General features: G+C 40.1%; 1 protein-coding gene across 2 annotated transcripts in view; it reads left to right on the top strand.

The window, feature by feature from the left end:
- Positions 1-22,210, top strand: part of NUDT8 (nudix hydrolase 8) — a 57,118-nt gene that overhangs the window by 31,047 nt on the left and 3,861 nt on the right. The window contains exons 2-5 of one of the 2 annotated variants that reach the window (XM_063434920.1): positions 9,311-9,553; positions 19,775-19,907; positions 20,128-20,205; positions 20,360-20,540. In XM_063434920.1, the coding sequence (XP_063290990.1) occupies positions 9,318-9,553; positions 19,775-19,907; positions 20,128-20,205; positions 20,360-20,434 (522 nt within the window). In that variant the 5' untranslated portion in view covers positions 9,311-9,317 and the 3' untranslated portion in view covers positions 20,435-20,540. Of the gene's footprint in view, positions 1-9,310; positions 9,554-19,774; positions 19,908-20,127; positions 20,206-20,359; positions 20,541-22,210 lie in introns of those variants that run through there. The other variant, XM_063434919.1, reaches the window with a different exon arrangement.

Raw genomic sequence — 22,210 nt, 5'->3', positions numbered from 1 at the left:
TTTATATAATCTCATGTAATTTAATTTAAAAAAAATTAAAAAATATGATGAAAAAAATGAAAAAAATACATGTTTTTTGACTTTTACTTGAAAAATCTTTTACTCATCTACAAAAGCGAATAAAAAAAACTGCTAAATAGATTCGAAATTTTGTCCTGAGTTTTAAAATATCCAGTGTTTACATGCTTTTTGCAAGTTATAGGGCTATAGGTACAAGTAGGATATTGTGGTTTCAAAACATACATTTTTTCAAATTTATCAATAGTGACATTGTAACACTATTATCTGTCAAAATTCTCTGAATAACACCCCACATGTACATATTTTTTTTAAAGTAGACAACCCAGGGTATTCAATATGGGGTATGTCCAGTCTTTTTTAGTAGCCACCTAGTCGCAAACACTGGCCAAAGTTAGCATCATATTTGTTTGTGTGTGAAAAAGTAAAAAACTAAATTAAACGCTAATTTTGGCCAGTGTTTGTGACTAAGTGGCTACTAAAAAGACTGGACATACCCCATTTGCAATACCTTGGGTTGTCTTCTTTTGCAAATGGTATGCCATCATGGGGGTAATTCTCATTCCTGGGCTACCATACGCTCTCAAAGGCAACGTAACCAACCTGGCCATTTTCAATGTAAAAATATTTGACCCATATGTATGACCCTGTAACTTCCAAAAATGCTATAAAATCTGTACATGGGGGTACTGTTAAACTCGGGAGACTTTGCTGAACACAAATATTAGTGTTTCAAAACAGGAAAACGTATCACAACAATTATATCAGTAAAAGTGCTGTTTGTGTGTGAAAAATTTGAAAAAAGTCACTTTCACTGACAATATCATCGCTGTGATAGGTTTTACTGTTTGGAATCACTAATATTTGTGTTCAGCAAAGTCTCCCGAGTAAAACGGTACCCCCCACGTACAGGTTTTAGGGTGTCTTAGAAAGTTACAGGGTAAAATACAGTGCTAGCAAAATAAATTCTCTGCAATTTCAGACTGGGTTGGCGGGCAGGTCCCTCAAATTGCAATTAATAAAATTATTTAATTATGTAAAAATATTACATAAATATGCACGTAGAATTTAAATATATATGCACATTTATATATTTGAAGTCTACGTGTATATTTATATAATTATTTATGTAATTTTGTATATAAACAAATGTATATTTCGTATTATTTTTATTTATTTATATCTACATAGATATATATATATATATATACAATTTTATTCTAAGTGTATTTTGATATAAATGTATATATTTTAATATCAAAATACAGTTATATAATTTTTTTTATTTTTTATTATTTTTTAAAAAAATTATTTAATTTCATTTACTTATTATTTGTATTTTATAATAATATATATATACGTGTGTAATTTAATTATAAGTGTATTTTTATATTAATATATGTACATAATATAAAAATACACATAGTATGATATTATATATATGATATATAGACATATATTATATAGATATAATATATGTCTATATATCATATATATACACACATATATAATTTTTTTTTATTATTAACATTAACTTTATTTTTTCTTTGATTTTACACTAGCAGGGAGACTGCCTGTCAGCACAGACAGTCCCCCTGCAGGCAGACACATGGACACCTATTGTGACCATGTGGTCGCTCTGTTGAGCGATCACATGGCCCCAGGGGTCCTAATTCGCCATGGGGAGACTGTCTGGGCTGCAGGCAGTCTCCCCACAACGGGAGCCCCGCCGATCGCCGCCGGGGGAACAACGGCGATCGGGTAAGTACATTTTAAAGTTAGGACGGTTCAGGACCGTCATCGGTCGGCATCGCAAAAATGCCGATGACGGTCCTGAACCGTCTTCAGTCCTTAAGGGGTTAAGATTTATATATTTATGTGATCAAAACTATGCGAATGGTAAAATTAAATTTAGTACTGTCTTTAAATGTATAATCTACATCTCATGTAAGGAAATTAAATGGAGATGCCATATTCAGAAATTCTATTGGAGAAAGCCTGAGGATTTTGGGTGAAATGGCACCCAGCTTAAAGGACCACTATAGTGCCAGGAAAACATACTTGTTTTTCTGGCACTATAGTGCCCTGTGGGTGCCCCCACCCTCAGGGACCTCCTCCCGCCGGGCTCTGGAGAGAGGAAGGGGTTAAACACTTGCCTTTCTCCAGCGCCGGGCGGGGAGCTTTCCTCCTCCTCCCTCACAACGTCATCGGCTGAATGCGCATGCGCGGCAGGAGCCGCGCGCGCATTCAGCCGGTCGCATAGGAAAGCATTTACAATGCTTTCCTATGGATGCTGGCGTCTTCTCACTGTGATTTTCACAGTGAAAAGCACGCAAAAGCCTCTAGCGGCTGTCAATGAGACAACCACAAAACGACAACCACTTTGAAAGTCATTGTACATTTACATAGTTACATAGCTGAAAAGAGACTCGCCTCCTTTAAGTTCAGCCTTCCTCACATATGTTTTTGCTGTTGCTCCAAAAGAAGGCAAAAAACCCAGTCTGAATCACTTCCAATTTTGCAACAAACTAGGAAAAAGTTCCTTCTTGACCCCAAAATGGCAGACAGATATCTCCTTGGATCAAGCAGCTATTACCCCACTAATTAGAAATTATATCCCTGTATGTTATGTTTTTGGAAGTATGTATCAAATTGTTGTTTAAACATCTGTATGACAAAACCAATCTGATAAAACCAATTCTTCAAGCAGAAAATTCCATATCCTGATAGTTCTTACTGTAAAAAAACACATTTCTTTGCCTTAGATTAAATCTCTTTTCTTCCAGCCGAAATGCGTAACCTTGTGTGCTATGTATAGCCCTGTTTATGAATAGATTTCCAGATAATGGTTTGTACTGGCCCTGAATATACTTGTATAATGTTATCATATCCCCTCTGAGGCGCCGTATTTCCAAACTACGAGATTTCATTTTTTTTTTTACTTTTCTTCGTAACTAAAGTGCTCCATTCCTTTTGAAGAAGGAACAGGGGTTATGAAACATTTGAACCACTGTTCGCTGCATATTAATAGAGGGTCATTCAAGTGGACCCCTACTATGTTGCTTTAATGCATTGTTCTTCTCTTTCTCTTTTTAATAGGACAAAGGCTATTGTTTATTTAAAAAAAAAAAAAAAATGACCAGAATTTGCTGTTTCATCCACCGGTCCTTTGTTGACAAAGGTAATGCAACCAAACTACACAACATAATCCAGAGTTCTGCAGTGCTATACACCTGCTGCAAAAAGAATGGTGTTTGGCCACATCCCAGTCTGAGTAGGCTCTGTATAGAGGCAAAACCACACCACTAAATCAATGTATTGTGAAAACTTAGTGAAAAAAGTGCAAAACCAAGCATATTTCACTTGTATACAAAACAAGATACACCTAGAAAAAACAAAAGCGGAGAACACTCATAGGGAAACACCATTAAAGGACCACTCTAGGCACCCAGACCACTTCAGCTTAATGAAGTGGTCTGGGTGCCAGGTCCAGCTAGGGTTAACAATTTTTTTTATAAACATAGCAGTTTCAGAGAAACTGCTATGTTTATCAATTAGTTAAGCCTTCCCCTATTTCCTCTAGTGGCTGTCTCACTGACAGCCGCTAGAGGCGCTTGCGTGATTCTCACTGTGAAAATCACAGTGAGAGCACGCAAGCGTCCATAGGAAAGCATTATGAATGCTTTCCTATGTGACCGGCTAAATGCGCGCGCAGCTCTTGCCGCGCGTGCGCATTCAGCCGACGGGGAGGAACGGAGGCGGAGAGGAGGAGGAGAGCTCCCCGCCCAGCGCTGGAAAAAGGTAAGTTTTAACCCTTTTCCCCTTTCCAGAGCCAGGGGGGAGGGGGTCCCTGAGGGTGGGGGCACCCTCAGGGCACTCTAGTGCCAGGAAAACGAGTATGCTTTCCTGGCACTAGAGTGGTCCTTTAAGTAGAGATGTCCCTGCTAAAAGTATTGCACTCACAGAATAAAGGAGTAATTCAAGCCCATCAGATTATCTTTGGATCTTGCAATGAAATTCCTCAAGGGTACATGCAGTGAAAAGAAGAACTGGACATAGTGTAAAATCTTAATGATGGAAAAAATACGCCTTTAATTGAAAAACTTACAAACAGTAGGAAATAAAAATGCTCATCAAAATCTGTGTCCCTCTCTCCAAGGTGGTGAATGGAAGGAGCAGGTCACAGAATTGCAGGTAGCTCTACACGTTTCGTCTAAAGATTAGACTTCATCAGGAGCAATAGTAAAATACAAGTGATACAATCAAATAGAAATACATCTTTTCTTCAGGAAAGCATATCATTTAAACTGTTAGCAGATTTTCCTCTCCTGCAACTGTCAAAAATAACTGGGAATAAGTTCCCAGTGAATACTTTTCTAGCATCCTATTTTATTACCCCTACTTATACCCTTTGTGTCACTATACCCCACTCCCTCTAGAATGTTAGCTCATTGAGCAGGGCCCTCGACCCCTCTGTTCCTGTGCGTCCATTTGTCTGGTTACACTTATGTGTCTGTTAGTCCACCCATTGTACAGCGCTACGGAATTTTGCTGGCGCTATATATATAATATAATAATAATAATTGGGGATTTCAACACGCTGGACGTCCTCATGCAAAGTGTGAGAACGTCCAGCGTCCAGCGTTGTTTCATGGAGTCCAGGAAGCATATTTAGTGTCTGTCTGTTAGAGAGCCACTAGAGGCAGTCTTAACCCTTTCATGTAAACATTCCAGGGTTAAGGGGAGAGGGACACTGCAAACAGACCACTTCAATGAGATGACGTGGTGTGGGTGCCTAAAGTGTTCCTTTAATTGTTTCGTGCTCAGTACATTTATTCAAAGGTACACACTTTGGTTCCCAGGAACTAACTTAAATATACAAATATACCATCTCAAATAAATTGGAGGGATTCATTTAAAGCAACATGAATCTTAATAGGGCAGCACTTTACCTGTGAATTTTATAGGGCCTGAGGAAAAATATAAAAAACAATAAAACGCAAAAATAAATAAAAAGTCATAATTATAACAAAAAAAACAAGTGAAGATGAATAAAAAAAAATTATATACGAATGAAGCTAAATCAGTTTAAACAAATATAACAATATATATATATATATATATATATATATATATATATATATATATTTTTTTTTTTATATAGATCTTTTCAAATCTGCCTAATTCTGAAACCAACCAAACTAACTTAGGATATAAAATGTAAACTCAGAATAGGATATAACTCCTTCATAATATAGTCCTATGTCACTGTGGTGGCCTCCCTGATGGGGAAAAGGGGTTTCGCCGCCAGATATGTTCTTTTCCCCCTAGTGGGAGGTATGCTGTAGAGCAGAGCAGGAACAGCTCTTACAAGAGCTAGTGATTAAGCACTCCAAGCAGAAGAGAGACAGCTGTTATAGCTTTCTCCCACAAACATGAGGTGAGGCTCTATGCTGTGATATAACTGGTTTTAATGGAGCCACACACAGCCTTTTATGTCAATCCCCATGCAAGGGGCACCCCCCTCTGGACCTGAGAGTATACTGCAGTACAGCCAATTATACAATGACATTAGCTCTCAGGTCCAGGACACTCCCATACACAAACAATGAAATCCCTCCTCTGTGCTTGGGAGATAATTGAATCAGGAACTGTACTCACATAATCCAATTATCTCCAAGCACAGGAAAAATATACGCATTAACAGTATCCTGGAAGTACCCCTAAAACTCACGTAAACCCCACTAAAGTTATATCCCCTGATAGCCCCGATCTGGGGGACCAACATATACAAAGATCACCCAGATCGGTTCAGGGTTTCGGGATTTCACGGAAGTCACATTTTGACTGACTGCACACGAGGCTCCTGCCCAAAAGAGTTCCATGAAATCAGACTGTGCGGTCGGTCTATTTCAGGAATACATGAAACAGTCAAAATACAGAACGTAGGAGTTTGTATGGGTACTTAGTCTATGTATCTGGTTCAGGAGCGTATTCCTACCGAACGCTGCTCTTTTCATATGAATCCAGACGAACGCATGAAGATATGGAAGTCCTAGCGGTGTTCGCGCTGTCGAGTGTCTGATTATAGTTTCATGCACTTGACAACCCAAACACCGCTGTATGTGTTCGCCGCTAAATATGGCCGCCTCCACATGTTCGTATACAGAACGTCGACCACTCAGCCGACTGCTTAGAATGCTTGTGGTTTTCGAGGTGTTAAAGAGGTGATAGAGGTTAATGAGGGACACACTCCACACATGGGTGGTCTGGTTGTTCGGTAGTTTGTTCGGTAGGGGAACAAATTAGAAATAAACTAAATAGAAGGCAATGTTACGAACTCATTGAGGAATGAAATGAAGGGGTTTACAATCCAGGGACAGGGTGATCCGTCACAGTCACTAACATATACCACTCACTAATATCAAAAATACAATACTAGCTAATAAACTAAGAATCAAATCTAGTGCTGGGTGAAGCTCCAAGAGCTTGTTTCTAAGACCCATTCCCAGGGCCAGATTTAGAGCCTATTGGGCCTGGTGCTGAAAATTATGCTGAGACTCATTACAGAATCTTATTGACATAAAACATTGAAACAATCCTACCTCCCAAGTGTCTTGTATCTGGTGGAGGTGGTGTTGGAGGGAAACCACAGGATGCATTTATAATAATACACATACCCTATGCTAATCTCTCGCTCTCATCTCTCAACCATATCCATACCCCCAAAATTGACGTCTTGTGAATGTGGAAGCTGGTGGGTGGGGTCAAAGGAAGTAGGTCAGTGATGTAAATCCTGTCACTAGTTCCAGCCAAAGAAGCAGATCCTCCTGGAAAATTGACAGGTCAGTCTGGATTGGGAGGTCAGCCTGGCATTAATGCATGCCAGGCTGCCTACCAATCACGCACACCTGCTAACTAAAGGCGGACTATGCAAATAACACTGTTTCAGCACCCTGAGCTTGCCACAAACACATCTAATGATGTGCTTGCAATACTCTTTCTGGTAACAGTTTCTTGGTGTCCCCCACTACTCACTTGTCCACTACTCTCCTTTCCTTCGTACTAACAAGCAGAAGCTCCTGGTAAACAGTCTGGGAAAGAGAAAAAAGTGGATTTAGTGAGTGTAACAGAAATGAAATATGCTACACCAGTGGTAGTCAACCTTTTTCTACCTACCGCCCACTAATGCATCTTTCTTGATGGAAAATTTTCCTTACCGCCCACCAGTTTTCGCGCAAGTGCAGAATATTTTTTTAGAAAGGAGAGTGTTTGTAAAAAAAAAAAAATGTACATACATTTATCTTTTTATTTCTACTTTATGCATGTTTATAATGTTTTTAACTTTATAAAGTTTAATTACTTAATTGCTTTTACTCTTACGTTTTGATCTGCACTCCACACAGTGCTTTTTTCCCTCCTCTTTTCCCTTTTATTACAAACACCAAAAACAATGCTGTATTAGGTGCCTATTTTTATTAAGTGTCACCATCAAAAGAAATCCCTTTTCCTGCCTACTTTTTCTTTACCTTTTTTATAGTATATCACTATATCAAGGATCTCTTTTTCCCTTTTTTTATTTTCTCCTTCTGCTTCCCTTACTTATTTTTTTATTTTCTTTTATAAGATAACAAAACTAAACTTATGAGCCAGACTAAACACTGCTTACTCTCCTCCTTTATTTTAGCCCCTTTTCTCTATTTTTCTTCCCTTTTTTTGTAATTTTTTTTTTATCTTTTCCTTTTTATCTCCTTTCTTTTACCTTCCTGAGGTACAAAAGTAAGGCTGAGCTAGTTAGCCCACTTATTATTATTAGCCAACAACAATTCTCTTTCTCCTGCCTATAACTTTTCTTTCTCCTATTTTGCAACTGCTCTGCTCCGTTTCTGCCTGCTTCTGCCTGTCCCTGCTATCAGTTTCCACTCCTCCCCTTCCTCTTCCCACGTGTTTGCGTGCATGCGCGCGTTAGTTCATTGATGTGTGCGCTTGCTCGCGCCTGCTCGCCCTTTATCGCACAAAAGGAGGTTGATTGATGTGTGCGCTCGCGCCTGCCTGCACCCGCCCACTCCTCAAAAGGAGGTTTTAACCTCCAAAATCACAACCACACGCATTCTCGCGCACGTTGGTTTCTTGATGTGTGCGCTCGCTCGCTCGCGCGCACGCACACCCATCCGCTCGCTCGCTCAAAAGGAGGTTTTAACCTCCAAAGTCCCTACCGCCCACCTGGAATCCCAAAACGCCCACTAGTGGGCGGTAGGGACTAGGTTGACGACTCATGTGCTACACTGTAGAGAGACCAAAGCAGGATGAGCATTTGCACAATAGGCAGAGTCAGCTTCTTGTCAACTATTTTATAGTCAGCTAGTTCATACTAGTTTTGTTCCCCTACTTCTCTTCTATGTTCCCATACTTAATTCCCTCTGCACAAAGCAAGAACATGTGAATAATAATAAAAAGGAAAAAACAAAAAAAAGCCTGAAGGGAATGATTTTACTCGCCAGAACAAATACAACAAGCTATAGTTGTTCTGGTGACTATAGTGTCGCTTTAACTTATAAATTACATAAAATTGAGCAGTGAAACCTCAGGGGCATGATCTATACATTCAAACTGCTTCATTAAGCTAATGCTGTTCTGATGCTTTTAGTGTCCATTGAATAGCACCAATTCATTTGAGAAGGGGCATATTCCTATTTAAGTTGTTTCCTAGGATCCCAAGGGTTTGCCTATATTTTGTACCCACCATACCACATCTTTTTGATATATTGTTTATATGCAATAGAATGTATTTACTAAGTACGAGTAAAACAGATGTTTTATCCTTTATTTAGATTTTGAAGATTTTTCACAACATTTTGAATTGAGTCTGTGGGAATTTGTCCACATTTAGCCAAAATAGCATTTGTGAGGTCAGGCAACTAATGTTGTATGAGAAGTTCTGGTGTTCCTGTGCATCCCAAAGGTCTTCAGTGTGGTGGAGGGCAGGGCTCTGTACAAGCAACTTGAGTTCCTCTACACCCGAATCCTTGCTCCTGCCCAGCATGTACAGGGGCAAAGTCATGCTGGATCAGAAAAGGGCCTTTCCAACCTGTTGCCACAATGTTGGTAGCAACCAGTTGGGATGAGTCTGAAATGCAAATGGTATGATAATTGCACAGGTAATCTAAAACTAGCCTGAGACCTTAGCAGGAACCCACAGAAGGACACGCTACTTATACTCTCTTTTAGTTTGTTTTTTACTTAATTATATGTATTTTATTACTCCATTTCTCTTGTACTCATGTATCTACAGAGACCCAATGCATCAACACTTTCTCTTTCGTGGTATCAGCACACGGAATATCTCACAATCAACCAGCAATGTCCTTTGTAGTAAAACAGAGCAGCGTTGCCGTGAGACCTTAAGTAGGACTTCAATTCCAGAAAAGGCATCAGCAGGTGTTTTGGTGACATTGTGTAGCTCAAAAGGAGTTCCTTCTTTCCTTTATACTTTACGATCCTCTAAGCTACGGGGAAGACATAAGGGTGATATCAGGTAAGTGAAACTACTCTTAGAACTGCTTCTTTACCAACAGGATATTTAGACAGCAGAGATGGTAAAAGTCTGAACTGCAAATTTTCTCTTTTTGTTGTTATCCATTAATTAGCAATGGATAGAATTGTATTCTTTACACCAGTGTTCCCCAACCCAGTCCTCATGGACGACCAACAGTTTAGGTTTTGTCAGTATCTCTATTGGAATAAAACAGGGAAATACATAAATCCTGGACTGTTGGTGATCCACGAGGACTGGGTTGGGGAAAACTGACCAAGGCAGTCGAGTCAAGAAGCCTAAGCTTAATTTGGTGAGACAAAGGAAAGTCAGCCGGAGTCCCATCCACGTATGTTAATACATAATTTGATTTTTCATAGGGAAAAACATTTTCCCTGCACAATGGAACAGACTGTCCCAGTGTCTAAAAGAAAGGGTATTTTTCTGTTACCGGGCAAGGTAACATTTACAATAGGCATAGGACCTGAGCCATAATACACAACAATAGAGTGCAGGGGTTATTATTATTATTTTATCATTTATATAGCACCAGCAAATTCCATAGCGCTGTACAATGGGGTTGTCACTGTCCTATGGGGCAGTGGAAGGATTTGCATTCTGAGGAGTCTGATTTTGTCTAGGCAGGCAGCGGCTGTTTCTCTTGATGTGTCCTATTTTATTGCAATTCCAGCATACAGGACCTGTATGCTGGCTCTAATTTGAATGGTGTTGGCCCCTAGACATCTGATTTTTCAACTGACTCCCCTTCTTTTGGGTAAGATCTTTGAGTTGGGATGAAAGGTTGGTGAGCCTGGTCTGTGCCCATTTTTCTAAGGCTTTAATGTAAGGTACACCAGAATCATATTGTTTCAAATACCACTGTTGGTCTCCGTTATGTGGGGCAGCTTGTAAAATCCCCTTTTCAACATCAGTAGTATATTTGAGTATGCTGGCCATAACTAGACCGGCTTTAGCACGGACCAGAGATTCTAAATCACCCCAAGTGCAATTATAAGTGGCTTTAATACTATCAAGGGTATTTACAAGGAGCATTGGAGAGTCATCAGGGTTGGGTAATTGTTTTAACATGGCCAGCTGGTCTGTAAGCCCACCACTGGCTTAATTGGGGGTTTGACACCTGACCAGGGGCATCACTATGATTTGCTGATGCACCAGATTGATCCATATCAACAGTTAAGTCACTACTAGCAGTCACCAACCCACTTCTAAGCTGCATGGGCATAAGCATATGCTGTGGGTTTCTAGGGAAACCAAAGTTACTGCACTTATCTTCCCACCAAGGATTATTCCACTGGCAGGTGGGGCAAATCCAATAAGAGTCTCCAGTGACTGGGTTTACTGTGGACACCTGTGGGGTTTTCATATTACCATCTGTACTGTGTGCCTGCTCAGGGTAAGGAGGCTGTTTCCTTAGGGGAAGCATCATGCAACGACCCATAACATTAGATAATAGGGTATCCCCCTTCGAGTAGTTTCTCTACAGCCACACTGTGCCAATTTGACTGCAGTATCATGTTATTTTTTTAGCTTTCTCTGTTAACTTTTTATCTTCAAGCCATCCTTTATGCTTTGCCATGAATTCTTTCCATAGTTGTGGATCTAAGCTCCCTTCTAGAGTCATTAAAGGGACACTATAGTCACCTGAACAACTTTAGCTTAATGAAGCAGTTTTGGTGTATAGACCATGCCCCTGCAGCCTCACTGCTCAATCCTCTGCCATTTAGGAGTTAAATCCCTTTGTTTATGAACCCTAGTCACACCTCCCTGCATGTGACTTGCACAGCCTTCCATAAACACTTCCTGTAAAGAGAGCCCTATTTTTTTCAAGATTCTTTTGTTTCAGGTATTGTACCGGAGGATTGGAGGAAGGCAGATGTTGTTCCTATATTTAAAAAGGGTTCAAAATCCTTGCCTGGAAATTATAGACCTGTGAGCTTAACTTCTGTGACTGGGAAATTATTTGAACGGCTATTAAGGGATAATATTCAGGAATTCATTGGGAAGAACTGTGTTATTAGCAATAATCAGCATAGTTTTATGAAACATAGGTCATGTCAAACTAACCTAATTGCATTCTACGAAGAAGTAAGTAGAAATATAGATCAGGGTGTTGCAGTGGATGTGATCTACTTGGATTTTGCCAAGGCATTTGATACGGTTCCTCACAATAGGTTAGTCTTCAAACTAAAAGAAATTGGTCTAGATGAATATTCTTGTTCTTGGGTAGAACAGTGGCTTAAGGATAGAGTACAGCGAGTTGTCATAAATGGTAAATTTTCAAGCTGGACAAAAGTGGTAAGTGGTGTCCCTCAGGGTTCTGTTTTGGGACCGCTTCTATTTAACATATTTATAAATGATCTTGAAATGGGCATTGAAAGCCATGTATCAGTGTTTGCAGATGACACAAAACTTTGTAAAGTAATAAAATGTGAGCAGGATATTGCCTTGCTGCAGAGGGATTTGGATAGATTGGGGGACTGGGCACTAAAATGGCAGATTAAATTTAACGTAGAAAAATGCAAAGTTATGCACTTCGGGGTTAAGAATGCACAAGCAATTTACACCCTAAATGGTAGTGAACTAGGGACAACCACACACGAGAAGGATTTGGGAATTGTTATAGACAACAAATTAGGTAGCAATATGCAATGTCAATCTGCCGTTGCTAAGGCCAGTAAGGTTTTGTCATGTATAAATAGGGGCATAAATTCTCGAGATGAAAATATAATTTTGCCTTTTTATAAATCGCTGGTAAGACCACAACTTGAATATGCTGTGCAATTGTGGGCACCTGTTATAAAGAAGGATATCATGGCACTAGAAAAAGTGCAGAGACGAGCTACAAAATTGATAAAAGGAATGGAGCATTTTAGTTATGAAGAAAGGTTAAAAAATTAAAATCTCTTCAGTTTGGAAAAATGGCGCCTTAGAGGGGATATGATAACATTATACAAATATATTCGGGGCCAGTACAAACTATTATCTGGAAATCTATTCATAAACAGGGCTATACATAGGACACAAGGTCACACATTTAGGCTTGAAGAAAGGAGATTTCATCTAAGGCAAAGAAAAGGTTTTTTTTTACAGTAAGAGCAATAAGGATATGGAATTCATTGCCGGAAGAGGTGGTTTTGTCAGAGTCTATACAGATGTTTAAATTGCAATTGGATAAATACTTGCAAAAACATAACATACAGGGATACAATTTCTAATTAGTGGGATAATAGCTGCTTGATCCAAGGAGACATCTGACTGCTATTTTGGGGTCAGGAAATAATTTTTTCCTAGTTTGTTGCAAAATTGGAAGCGCTTCAGACTGGGTTTTTTGCCTTCTTTTGGATGAACAGCAAAAGCATATGTGAGGAAGGCTGAACTTGATGGACGCAAGTCTCTTTTCAGCTATGTAACTATGTAACTATTGCAAGTTCTGTTTAATTAAGATTTTCTTATCCCCTGCTATGTTAATAGCTTGCTAGACCCTGCAAGAGCCTCCTGTATGTGATTAAAGTTCAATTTAGAGATTGAGATACAATTATTTAAGGTAAATTACATCTGTTTGAAAGTAAAACCAGTTTTTTTTTTCATGCAGGCTCTGTCAATCATAGCCAGGGGAGGTGTGGCTAGGGCTACATAAACAGAAACAAAGTGATTTAACTCCTAAATGACAGTGGACTGAGCAGTGAAATTGCAGGAGAATGATCTATACACCCAAACTGCGTTATTTAGCTAAAGTAATTTAGGTGACTATAGTGTTCCTTTAATGCTTTCTTTAGCATAGATGTAATGCCTCTCACAGAATCTTTGCCGTCGTGATTTTTCATGATTTCTATAGCCGTCATATCCTCCCCAGGGAGACTATAAGAGTTCCCCATTATTATACCAGGGTTAGCTAGACCCTCAAGTTGAGGCAAGCAGTTTGTCACAGTGTAATTCTTGTATAAACAACAAAAAAACACTAACAAGTGTAATAAGAACACTTAACAACAGTGTGTAAACACACACAACCCACCCCTGCAGAGGAATTTTAACAGAGACTTAGCCGTAAAATTTATACTAAGCACAGATCAGAAGATATGCCGTGGAGGATACGTATTTTTTTTTGCAGTGCATAGAAATGGTACATGCACGACAGACTATGTCCTGTTACCTACTACCGATATCTGATGGACTTGTGTCTTCCACTCAACGTGCAGTATGCATCACTCTCTCTGTTTACAGTTGTCCAGATATGTCAACAATCGGCCACTCATTCTTTTCTCCTATCAGGGAACGGATCCAAACAGTAGGAAACACAAGGCAGATGGAGGAGATTACCTCCTTTTAATCCAAAAACCAGCCAACCCACATGCATACACAATAACAATGGGTAACTCTCTTAGCAGACTGAGATTTTTCTTAGATATGGTTGCACTCATGTTGACCCCCTAGAAGACTTTCCCATTACCTAGCAAACTGTCCATAAAATCAGGGTCTCCTGCAGGAAACGACAGATGATGACCTCCCACCATATTACTGATATTTGATTGACTTGTGTCGCCCACTCAACAGGTATTATTCGAGACTTTATCTGTTTACAAATGTCATGTTAGGGCCAAAGTCGACCAACTATTCATCTATCTGCTTGCACACAATGGACATTAAGTAGTTTTATTAATATTACTACCTCTAACCGTACTGTTTCTGTGATATTAGTTGTTATATACTTTGTCTAGTCGGCAGTTATGATACTTTTCGTTCACCAACTTCACACACTTGTCTTGTCATTCCGATTGTACTAACGTGTTTGTAATGTATTACTCCTGTATTGTATTATTCCTTTTATACTCAATAAAAACAACTTTAAAACCAAAAAAAAAAAAAAAGAAATGGTACATGCAGGCTCGAAGTGCCCCAAAAGCATTCTTCAAGCATTTCAGGCACAATTTTATAATAACATAAGCAGGTTTAACAGTGTAGCTTCAACTGTAATTATGTGTTTATGCTGTGAACAAGCTTGGTCAGAGCGTAGGTCAAGTTAGTAGCTTACGGTTAATACAGGTATACTTTGCTAGGCGTGTAGATTGTGCACATTTTTGTATGGTTAATATGCTAGGAGTGGTAGTTCACGTTTGGTATACATTGCTAGGCAGGTAGATCATGCACAGTTGTTATGGTTAATGTGCTAGGCTTGGCTAGTGTCATGTGATGCTGCTCGTGTTTGGCATTGAAGTGTAGCGTCTATGTGTGACAAGCTGAGTAAGCAACGGCATATATGACAAACATAACATAGCTTTGGAAGAGAGGGTTATTGTTGCTGGCTATTGTGAGGCTAAGCTGAGGTACTGTTATCAGTGTCCAAGTGGTGTGGTCGGTTCTCAGGCCGGTGTCATGCTTCAGGAGGTGAGCTTATGGATGTGTTGTCCGCCGTCCTCAGCCTATGCCTCTTGCTTGCCTCAGTGTAGGGTCCGCGTCAAGGTCTACTTTATCTGTGCCTTTTCCCGATGCGTGTGAGCATGGGTTGCCCTGTTCGCTGTTCGAGTGCTGTGTGCAGCACGACAGGTCCCTGTCTCTTCGGCTCCGGGCTTTGTAAGGAGCTAGTGCCCTTTGTTTGTGGATCTTCCTCCATCGAGGTCAGATCTTGGGTCCCCAGGGTTCCCGGCTTGCGGTTGTCCCCGCGGGTGGTCGGACTGCGGCCTGGAGTCTCCTCCAGTTGGGCCCCCGACCCGGAAGGGAGGCAGGTGTCCGCTGCTGTGTGGCAGGTAGATGCTATGTCAGGGGTTGCTGGCAGGGCCCCACGTTTGGCTATGTGGTCCCAGAATGCTTGGCAAACAGCCTCAAAGCGGGTTTCAAAAGCCTCTCTCCAGCTCTGGTGCGGTAAGCTTGGTGGACTGTGCTGGGATTGTGCTGCGGCGGCCATCTTGCTGGTGCCTCGTGGCTCACCCAGGTTTCCAGATCAGGCCCTGGTACAGTAGCTCTCGGTGTGTACTACAGTCGCTTGGTTGCTTAGTTTGGGCCGGGATATCCCCCACCGGTCCAAGGGGGGGGGGGCAGGAGTTCGGGGGGGGGGGGTTGAGCCTGTTTGCCTGATCTCTAGTGAGAAGAGCGGCCTCCTTTCCTCGGTTCGATCTCCAGCTTGCCTTAACTGGGTTGTAGGGTTCCCGGCGGCTGTTAGGTTAGAGTCGGGTGTCAGGCGTTGCCCCCGGGTATCCCCTTCTCTATTATCGTCCTCCTGATACCAGACGTGCCAGTTTTTTTGGGTTTTTACCCCCAAATCTTAAGTTTTGGTCAGGAGCTCAGTTCCTGCACGTCTGTTCAGGCTATAAGCTAGGCTCCGCCCCTCGAGGATACGTATTTTAATCATACAACAGATTACCAGGCCAACAATTATTACAACCTGACCGGCACATAGGAGCTCTAAAATCTGCAATTCCAGTTCACAATTCATGGCAATTTTACGCAAACGATGTAAGCAAAGCCTCTGGTTATATCACCATTGAAAACAGGTTCTTGGGAGTTAGCCAATTTTAAACAGATACTCACCCAGATCCAGTGGCCCCTGGAGGTGAGAGTGAAAAAGTTGTAGAAATAAGTTTCCTACTGTGGCAGCTGCGTGGTTTCGCTGTCACTTCCAAAAGGATCCCTCCGTGTGTGATCCGGAAAAGCGCCCTTGGCTTGAACCTCATGGGTTTCACAGCACCAAGTGATATAGAAATGCATGATAGATAATTCATCCAAGAGAGATAACCAGGGACTCCTAATTAAGTGTTCTTGCATAGCAAGATCACTTAATGTTATCTCACATATATATTATTATTATTCTTATTATAGCCAAATTTGCCACCCTAACTCCTCCCACAGTTTTTACACTACATAGACAGAAATATACCGAAACGTGCGGATTGTTCCCGATTGGATTGCTATTACTTTGTGGAATGTTTCGCCGAATGGTTCACGGAATATTGTCGTTCTTGTGGCGAAATTTGTCCCATAGGAATGAATGGCAAAGCTAGAGTGGGAGCTGGCAAAAGCTGAAAAATCAGGACATGATTTCTAAACTGCCACCACTCCCTCATTTTCAGGCCCACCTACACACATCTTATATCAACACGTTCAGCTATCCCAGCTGGCACTAAAAATGTCCACAGCTAAGCCATAGTCCTGATAGTTTTCACAATATGACCATTTGTTTGCAACTCACGCAGTCCATTGACATTCATTGAAACTCCACTCTGCAAAGCTCACATTTGAAGGGCAATTTCTAAACTGCGACTGTGCCTTCATTGTTAATATCTCAGAGACATACTATGCATAAAAATGTAGGTCTGGGTCTTGTGATTCTCACAATATAAAGCTCTTCACTGTAGGGTTTATAGTTTTTAAAATACGACCGTTTGAAGATGGCAACCGCAAAAATACTCTGACCTGTGCCAGGGTGGAGCAGCAAGTGATGTCATACACAGGGCCTTTTATACATCTGCTAATGTTTTTATAAATGTATGTTTTAATGTAACTGTGAAGCACTTTGGGCAACAACGTTGCAATTAAATGTGCTATATAAATAAATAATAAGTTACTCCGCCCACTTCAGTTGTAGACTACTGGTGGAGGCAAGAACACTTCACACAATTTCCCCAGAAATTGTAGCTTTCTAGTTAGATATACGAGCGCTCGGAAGAACCGATAATAAAACCACAGACACCTCGTTGTAGTTCAAAAATCATCTTTTCAAACTTTAATGGGAGAGCATTGTATATATAAAATGGCAATTAGTCTACTGTGCATGCCTCCAAGCAACAATGGCTTACTCAAAAGTGTTATCTACAAGGTTAAAGCAAACGTAACATGTCATGAGCAAGAGAACCAGCTGCAGAAACTGCTGACAAAAACTTTTTCGCTTTTAATCCCTTTAGACGTGGAAGAATTTAACTAAGGCAAAGGCGTAACCCTTTGTGTACCTTTTATCTATGACACTAGCGCCTATAGTGGCTGTCTGAGTGAGAGCCACTAGAGGCAGCCTGAGTCCTGCAATGTAATTATTGCAGTTTCTCAGACACATTGCAGGGCTAAGAGCAGGGCTGGATTAAGAGCCCAGTGGGCCTGGTGCTGACAGTTATGATGGGCCTAATTACAGAATCTTATCAACCAAAAACACTAGCGTCTCTAGCGTCATGTATATGATGGAGATGGTGCTGGAGGGAAACTCATAGGATGCAGCTATAATAAAACACATACTCTATGCTAATCTCTCTCTAATTTATGCTTTAATCTTTAAAGTAAATCCATAACCCCTAACAGCAGTGTCCAGTGAAGCAGGAAGTCAATGGGCGGGGTAAAAGGGTGGGCCACTGGTGCAAATCACGTGACCAGACCAGCCTAAAGGGGAGAAAGTGCCCAAAAAGGGGGCATGTCTGTACAAAGAATTTGAAGGACAGCCTGGCATGAATGCATGTCAGGCTGCCCACTAATCATGCAGGCTGTCCAACTAAGGGAATACTATGCAGGCAGCACCCTGAGCTTGACATAAATGCGTCTAATGATGCGCTCACTCCATGCTTTTTAAGGACTGTCCCCTAGAACTCGCTGGTCCACTTGTCTCCTTACCTTCTTACTAGCAGGCAGAAGTTCCTGGTATATAGTCTGAGACAGAGAAAAGGTGTATGTAGTGAGTGTAGAATAAATGGGACATGCCACAGTGTTAGAGAGACCAATGTCTGCATTACCTAAACTAATTTTATTGTCAGCCAGTCCACACAAGTTTTGTTCCCATACATCACTCTTAAGCTTCCAAACTTAAAGGGATACTATAGTCACCAGAACAACTACCGCTTATTGTATTTGTTCTGGTAAGTAGAATCATTTTTTTGCAGTAAACACTGTCTTTTCAGAGAAAATAACTCCACTGGCCACTCCTCAGATGGCTGCTAGAGGTGCTTTATGAGGAGATGCTGATTGGCCAGGGCTATGTTGGACTTTGCTGGCTCTGCCCCTGATCTGCCTAGTTGACAGTATGGGGAAGTATTGTAATTTGCTTCTGATGATGTCAGCAGACAGTCAGTTCAGAGGCAGAGCCAGCAGCTGCAGACTTGAATACAAGTAATATTTTACTATATTTAGGGAGGCAAGAAGGGGCCAGGCTGGTAGTTTTAACACAATAGGGTCAGAAATACATGATTATGTTTAGAGTAGTTAGGGTTGTCATCTTTCTTGGAAAAAATACCAGCCTGAATCATATGTATAATTAAAGGGACACTATAGTCACCAGAACAACTTTAGCTTAATGAAGCAGTTTTGGTGTATAGAACATGCCCCTGCAGCCTCACTGCTCAATCCTCTGCCATTTAGGAGTTAAATCCCTTTGTTTATGAACCCTAGTCACACCTCCCTGCATGTGACTTGCACAGCCTTCCATAAACACTTCCTGTAAAGAGAGCCCTATTTAGGCTTTCTTTATTGCAAGTTCTGTTTAATTAAGATTTTCTTATCCCCTGCTATGTTAATAGCTTGCTAGACTCTGCAAGAGCCTCCTGTATGTGATTAAAGTTCAATTTAGAGATTGAGATACAATTATTTAAGGTAAATTACATCTATTTGAAAGTGAAAACTGTTTATTTTTCATGCAGGTTCTGTCAATCATAGCCAGGGGAGCTGTGGCTAGGGCTGCATAAACAGAAACAAAGTGATTTAACTCCTAAATGACAGTGAATTGAGCAGTGAAATTGCAGGGGAATGATCTGTACACTAAAACAGCTTTACTTAACTAAAGTAATTTAGGTGACTAGTGTTCCTTTAATTAGTTATGCATGACATCACATGATGTAAATCACAAGGAGTGACATCAGAGAAAATTCTGTAAAATCTCCAACAAACTACTCACAGTTTGATTCTGATGTATAGATGGATTGCTCCCAGTGTCTCCCTGTCTCCCAGTGTTTGTCTCGCAAGTCACCCAGTGTCCCCATGTCGCCCAGTCCCCTAGTCTCCCAGTGTCTGTGTCCCCATTTCTCCCAGTGTCCCAATGTCTCAGTGTGTCCCAATGTCACTAGGATACTGGGGACACAGCGAGACATGGGGACACTGAGAGACCCGGGGACACAGAGACACTACAGAGCCAGGAAAACTAGTTTGTTAGTGCTCCTTTTATTTGCTAAAATGTGGTATTTAATTCCGTTTAAAAGATCCTGTTCTGCCAAAATGGTAATTTTAGGGCTCACTTACTTTTAGTTTTCCAGGGGGTAAACGAGATGCTTCAGACAGAAATATCATACATACAGCTTTGAGGGAAGCACAAGAGGAACTCAGAGTACCACTAACTGCAGATTCTGCTTGGGGTGCCATGAAGTCCATCACCGACTGGGTAAGTTTACATTGCATGTCGACCACAACTAAACGTACATGTTAGTAAGTTCTAGAAAATTGCAAGGTTAAGCTCTAAACACCTGCCTTTTGCAGCCATTTTTTCTGGCTGCTATTTTGGACTACAAATATGCAATTCCATGGTCAGTTATGCATACTGAAATCTCTCTCCGTATTGCTGTTTAGTGACAATGCCATTAACAATTATTCTGTTCTTGCAGACAGGAATGGTAATCGTTCCAGTATTAGCTAATATTGGACCCTTGGAGGATCTGGCCCCAGAACCCAATCCAGATGAGGTCAGTATATCAAACCTTGTGGATATTCAGGAAAATCTAGGAGGAAAAAAAACAAACTATTTTGGGATAAAAACTGAACAATTACAATAAAACCCACAGGTTGCAACACTTATCTGTAACAACCTGATGATACCCTTCTTGTTTCTTAGTCAAGGAGCATAACGCTCTTCAGTTTCCCAACCTTTCCCTGACCCATTCACCTTGGAAGCGTGGTTGCTTTTGCACATAGATCAGTGATCAACAGTCAACTTGGTTGTTGGCAATACTAATAAAGTGGGCTACATAGTTCAGCCTTCCTTCTGGTGGTTGCAATAAGGAAGGAGAAAACGATAAGAAGAAATTAATAAGAGAGAAAAAGGGAAAATAAATAAAAATAGAAAAAAAGAAAGAAATGTGAAAACTGGATTTTTGCTTCCCCCCCCCTTTCTTAAATTTAAGCAGCTCCCACGCTAGTAGGGGCTGCATTGATGAAGATTCATTAAATTAAAATTATATATGTATACACATGCATAAAGTAGAAATCAAAAGATAAATTGAAGTACATATATATATATATATATATATATATATATATATATATATATATATTTTTTTTTTAAATCTCATTTCTAAAAAATGTTTTGCACTTGCGCTACCAAATTGGGCGGTAAGGAAATTTTACCATTTAACCCCTTAAGACCGGAGGGCCTACAATTACGTCCTTTTTAAAGCAGCTCTAAACGCCGCCGGGCCTAATTGTACGCCCTCCGGTTTTATTTCACTTACCTGGTCGCCGGCGATCCCACGCCGGCGATCGCGGTTGGGGGGACTCCCAGGGAGCCCCCCGCGGCACCTCCGTCCTCTTCAGCCCCCCCGGGCCATGTGAGAGTGAGGTGCTTGCGAGGACCTCACAATCACATGGCCGGGATAGCTGGCTGCAGCAATGCCAGCAGGGGGACTAACTGTAATGACAGTTAGTCCCCCTGCTGGCTAAATTCAAATAAACAACAGTTAAAATAAGTGTAAAAAAAAAAAAAAGAAAAAATATATATATATATACACACCGTCTAGGTGTATTTTACTATTAATATATATATATATAATTATATATATATATTAATATCAAATTAAACGTAGACTGATACTGATTATATATATATATATATATATATATATAATATAAAAAATATGTAAATACGTAAAAAAATTAAATTAAAAATAAAATATTAAAAAATATATAGATATGTTTTATTTCGTTCTAACTGTATTGCGATTTATATCAAAATACACGTAGAACGAAATAATATATCTATATACATAAATATATAACTATATATCACTATATATATACCTATATATAAATAAAATTATATATATATACACGTGTGTGTGTGTATATATATATATATATATATATATATATATATATATATATATATATACACACACACACATATATATATTAATTCTACACATATATTTATGTAATATTTTTACATAATTAGGTATACTAATTAATTACAATTAGCGGGACCTGCCTGACAACCCATGCCGAAAGTAAAGGGAATTTAATTTGCTAGCACTATATATTTAACCCTATAACTTTCCAAGACACCATAAAACCTGTACATGGGGGGTACTGTTTTACTCGGGAGACTTCGCTGAACACAAATATTAGGGTTTCAAAACAGTAAAATGTATTACAACGATGATATCGCCAGTAAAAAATTTTACATTTTTCACGCACAAACAGCACTTACACGGACGATATTATTGCTCCAATACTTTTTACTGTTTTGAAACACAAATATTTGTGTTCAGCGAAGTCTCCCGACTACAACAGTACCCCTCATGTACAGGTTTTATGGTGTTTTCAAAAATTACAGCGTCAAATATAAGGCTTGTGTTTCATTTTTTTCACACTAAAATTCACCAGATGGCTTACGTTGCCTTTGTGACCCTATGGTAGCCCAAGAATGAAAATTACCCCTATGATGGCATACTATTTGCAATAGTAGACAACCCA

This window comes from Pelobates fuscus, chromosome 10 (assembly GCF_036172605.1).
Source record: "Pelobates fuscus isolate aPelFus1 chromosome 10, aPelFus1.pri, whole genome shotgun sequence".
In the NCBI taxonomy this organism is placed as follows: Eukaryota; Metazoa; Chordata; class Amphibia; order Anura; family Pelobatidae; genus Pelobates; species Pelobates fuscus.
The sequence above is the reverse complement of the archived record's forward strand: the minus strand, read 5'-3'. Positions and strand labels throughout refer to the sequence as shown.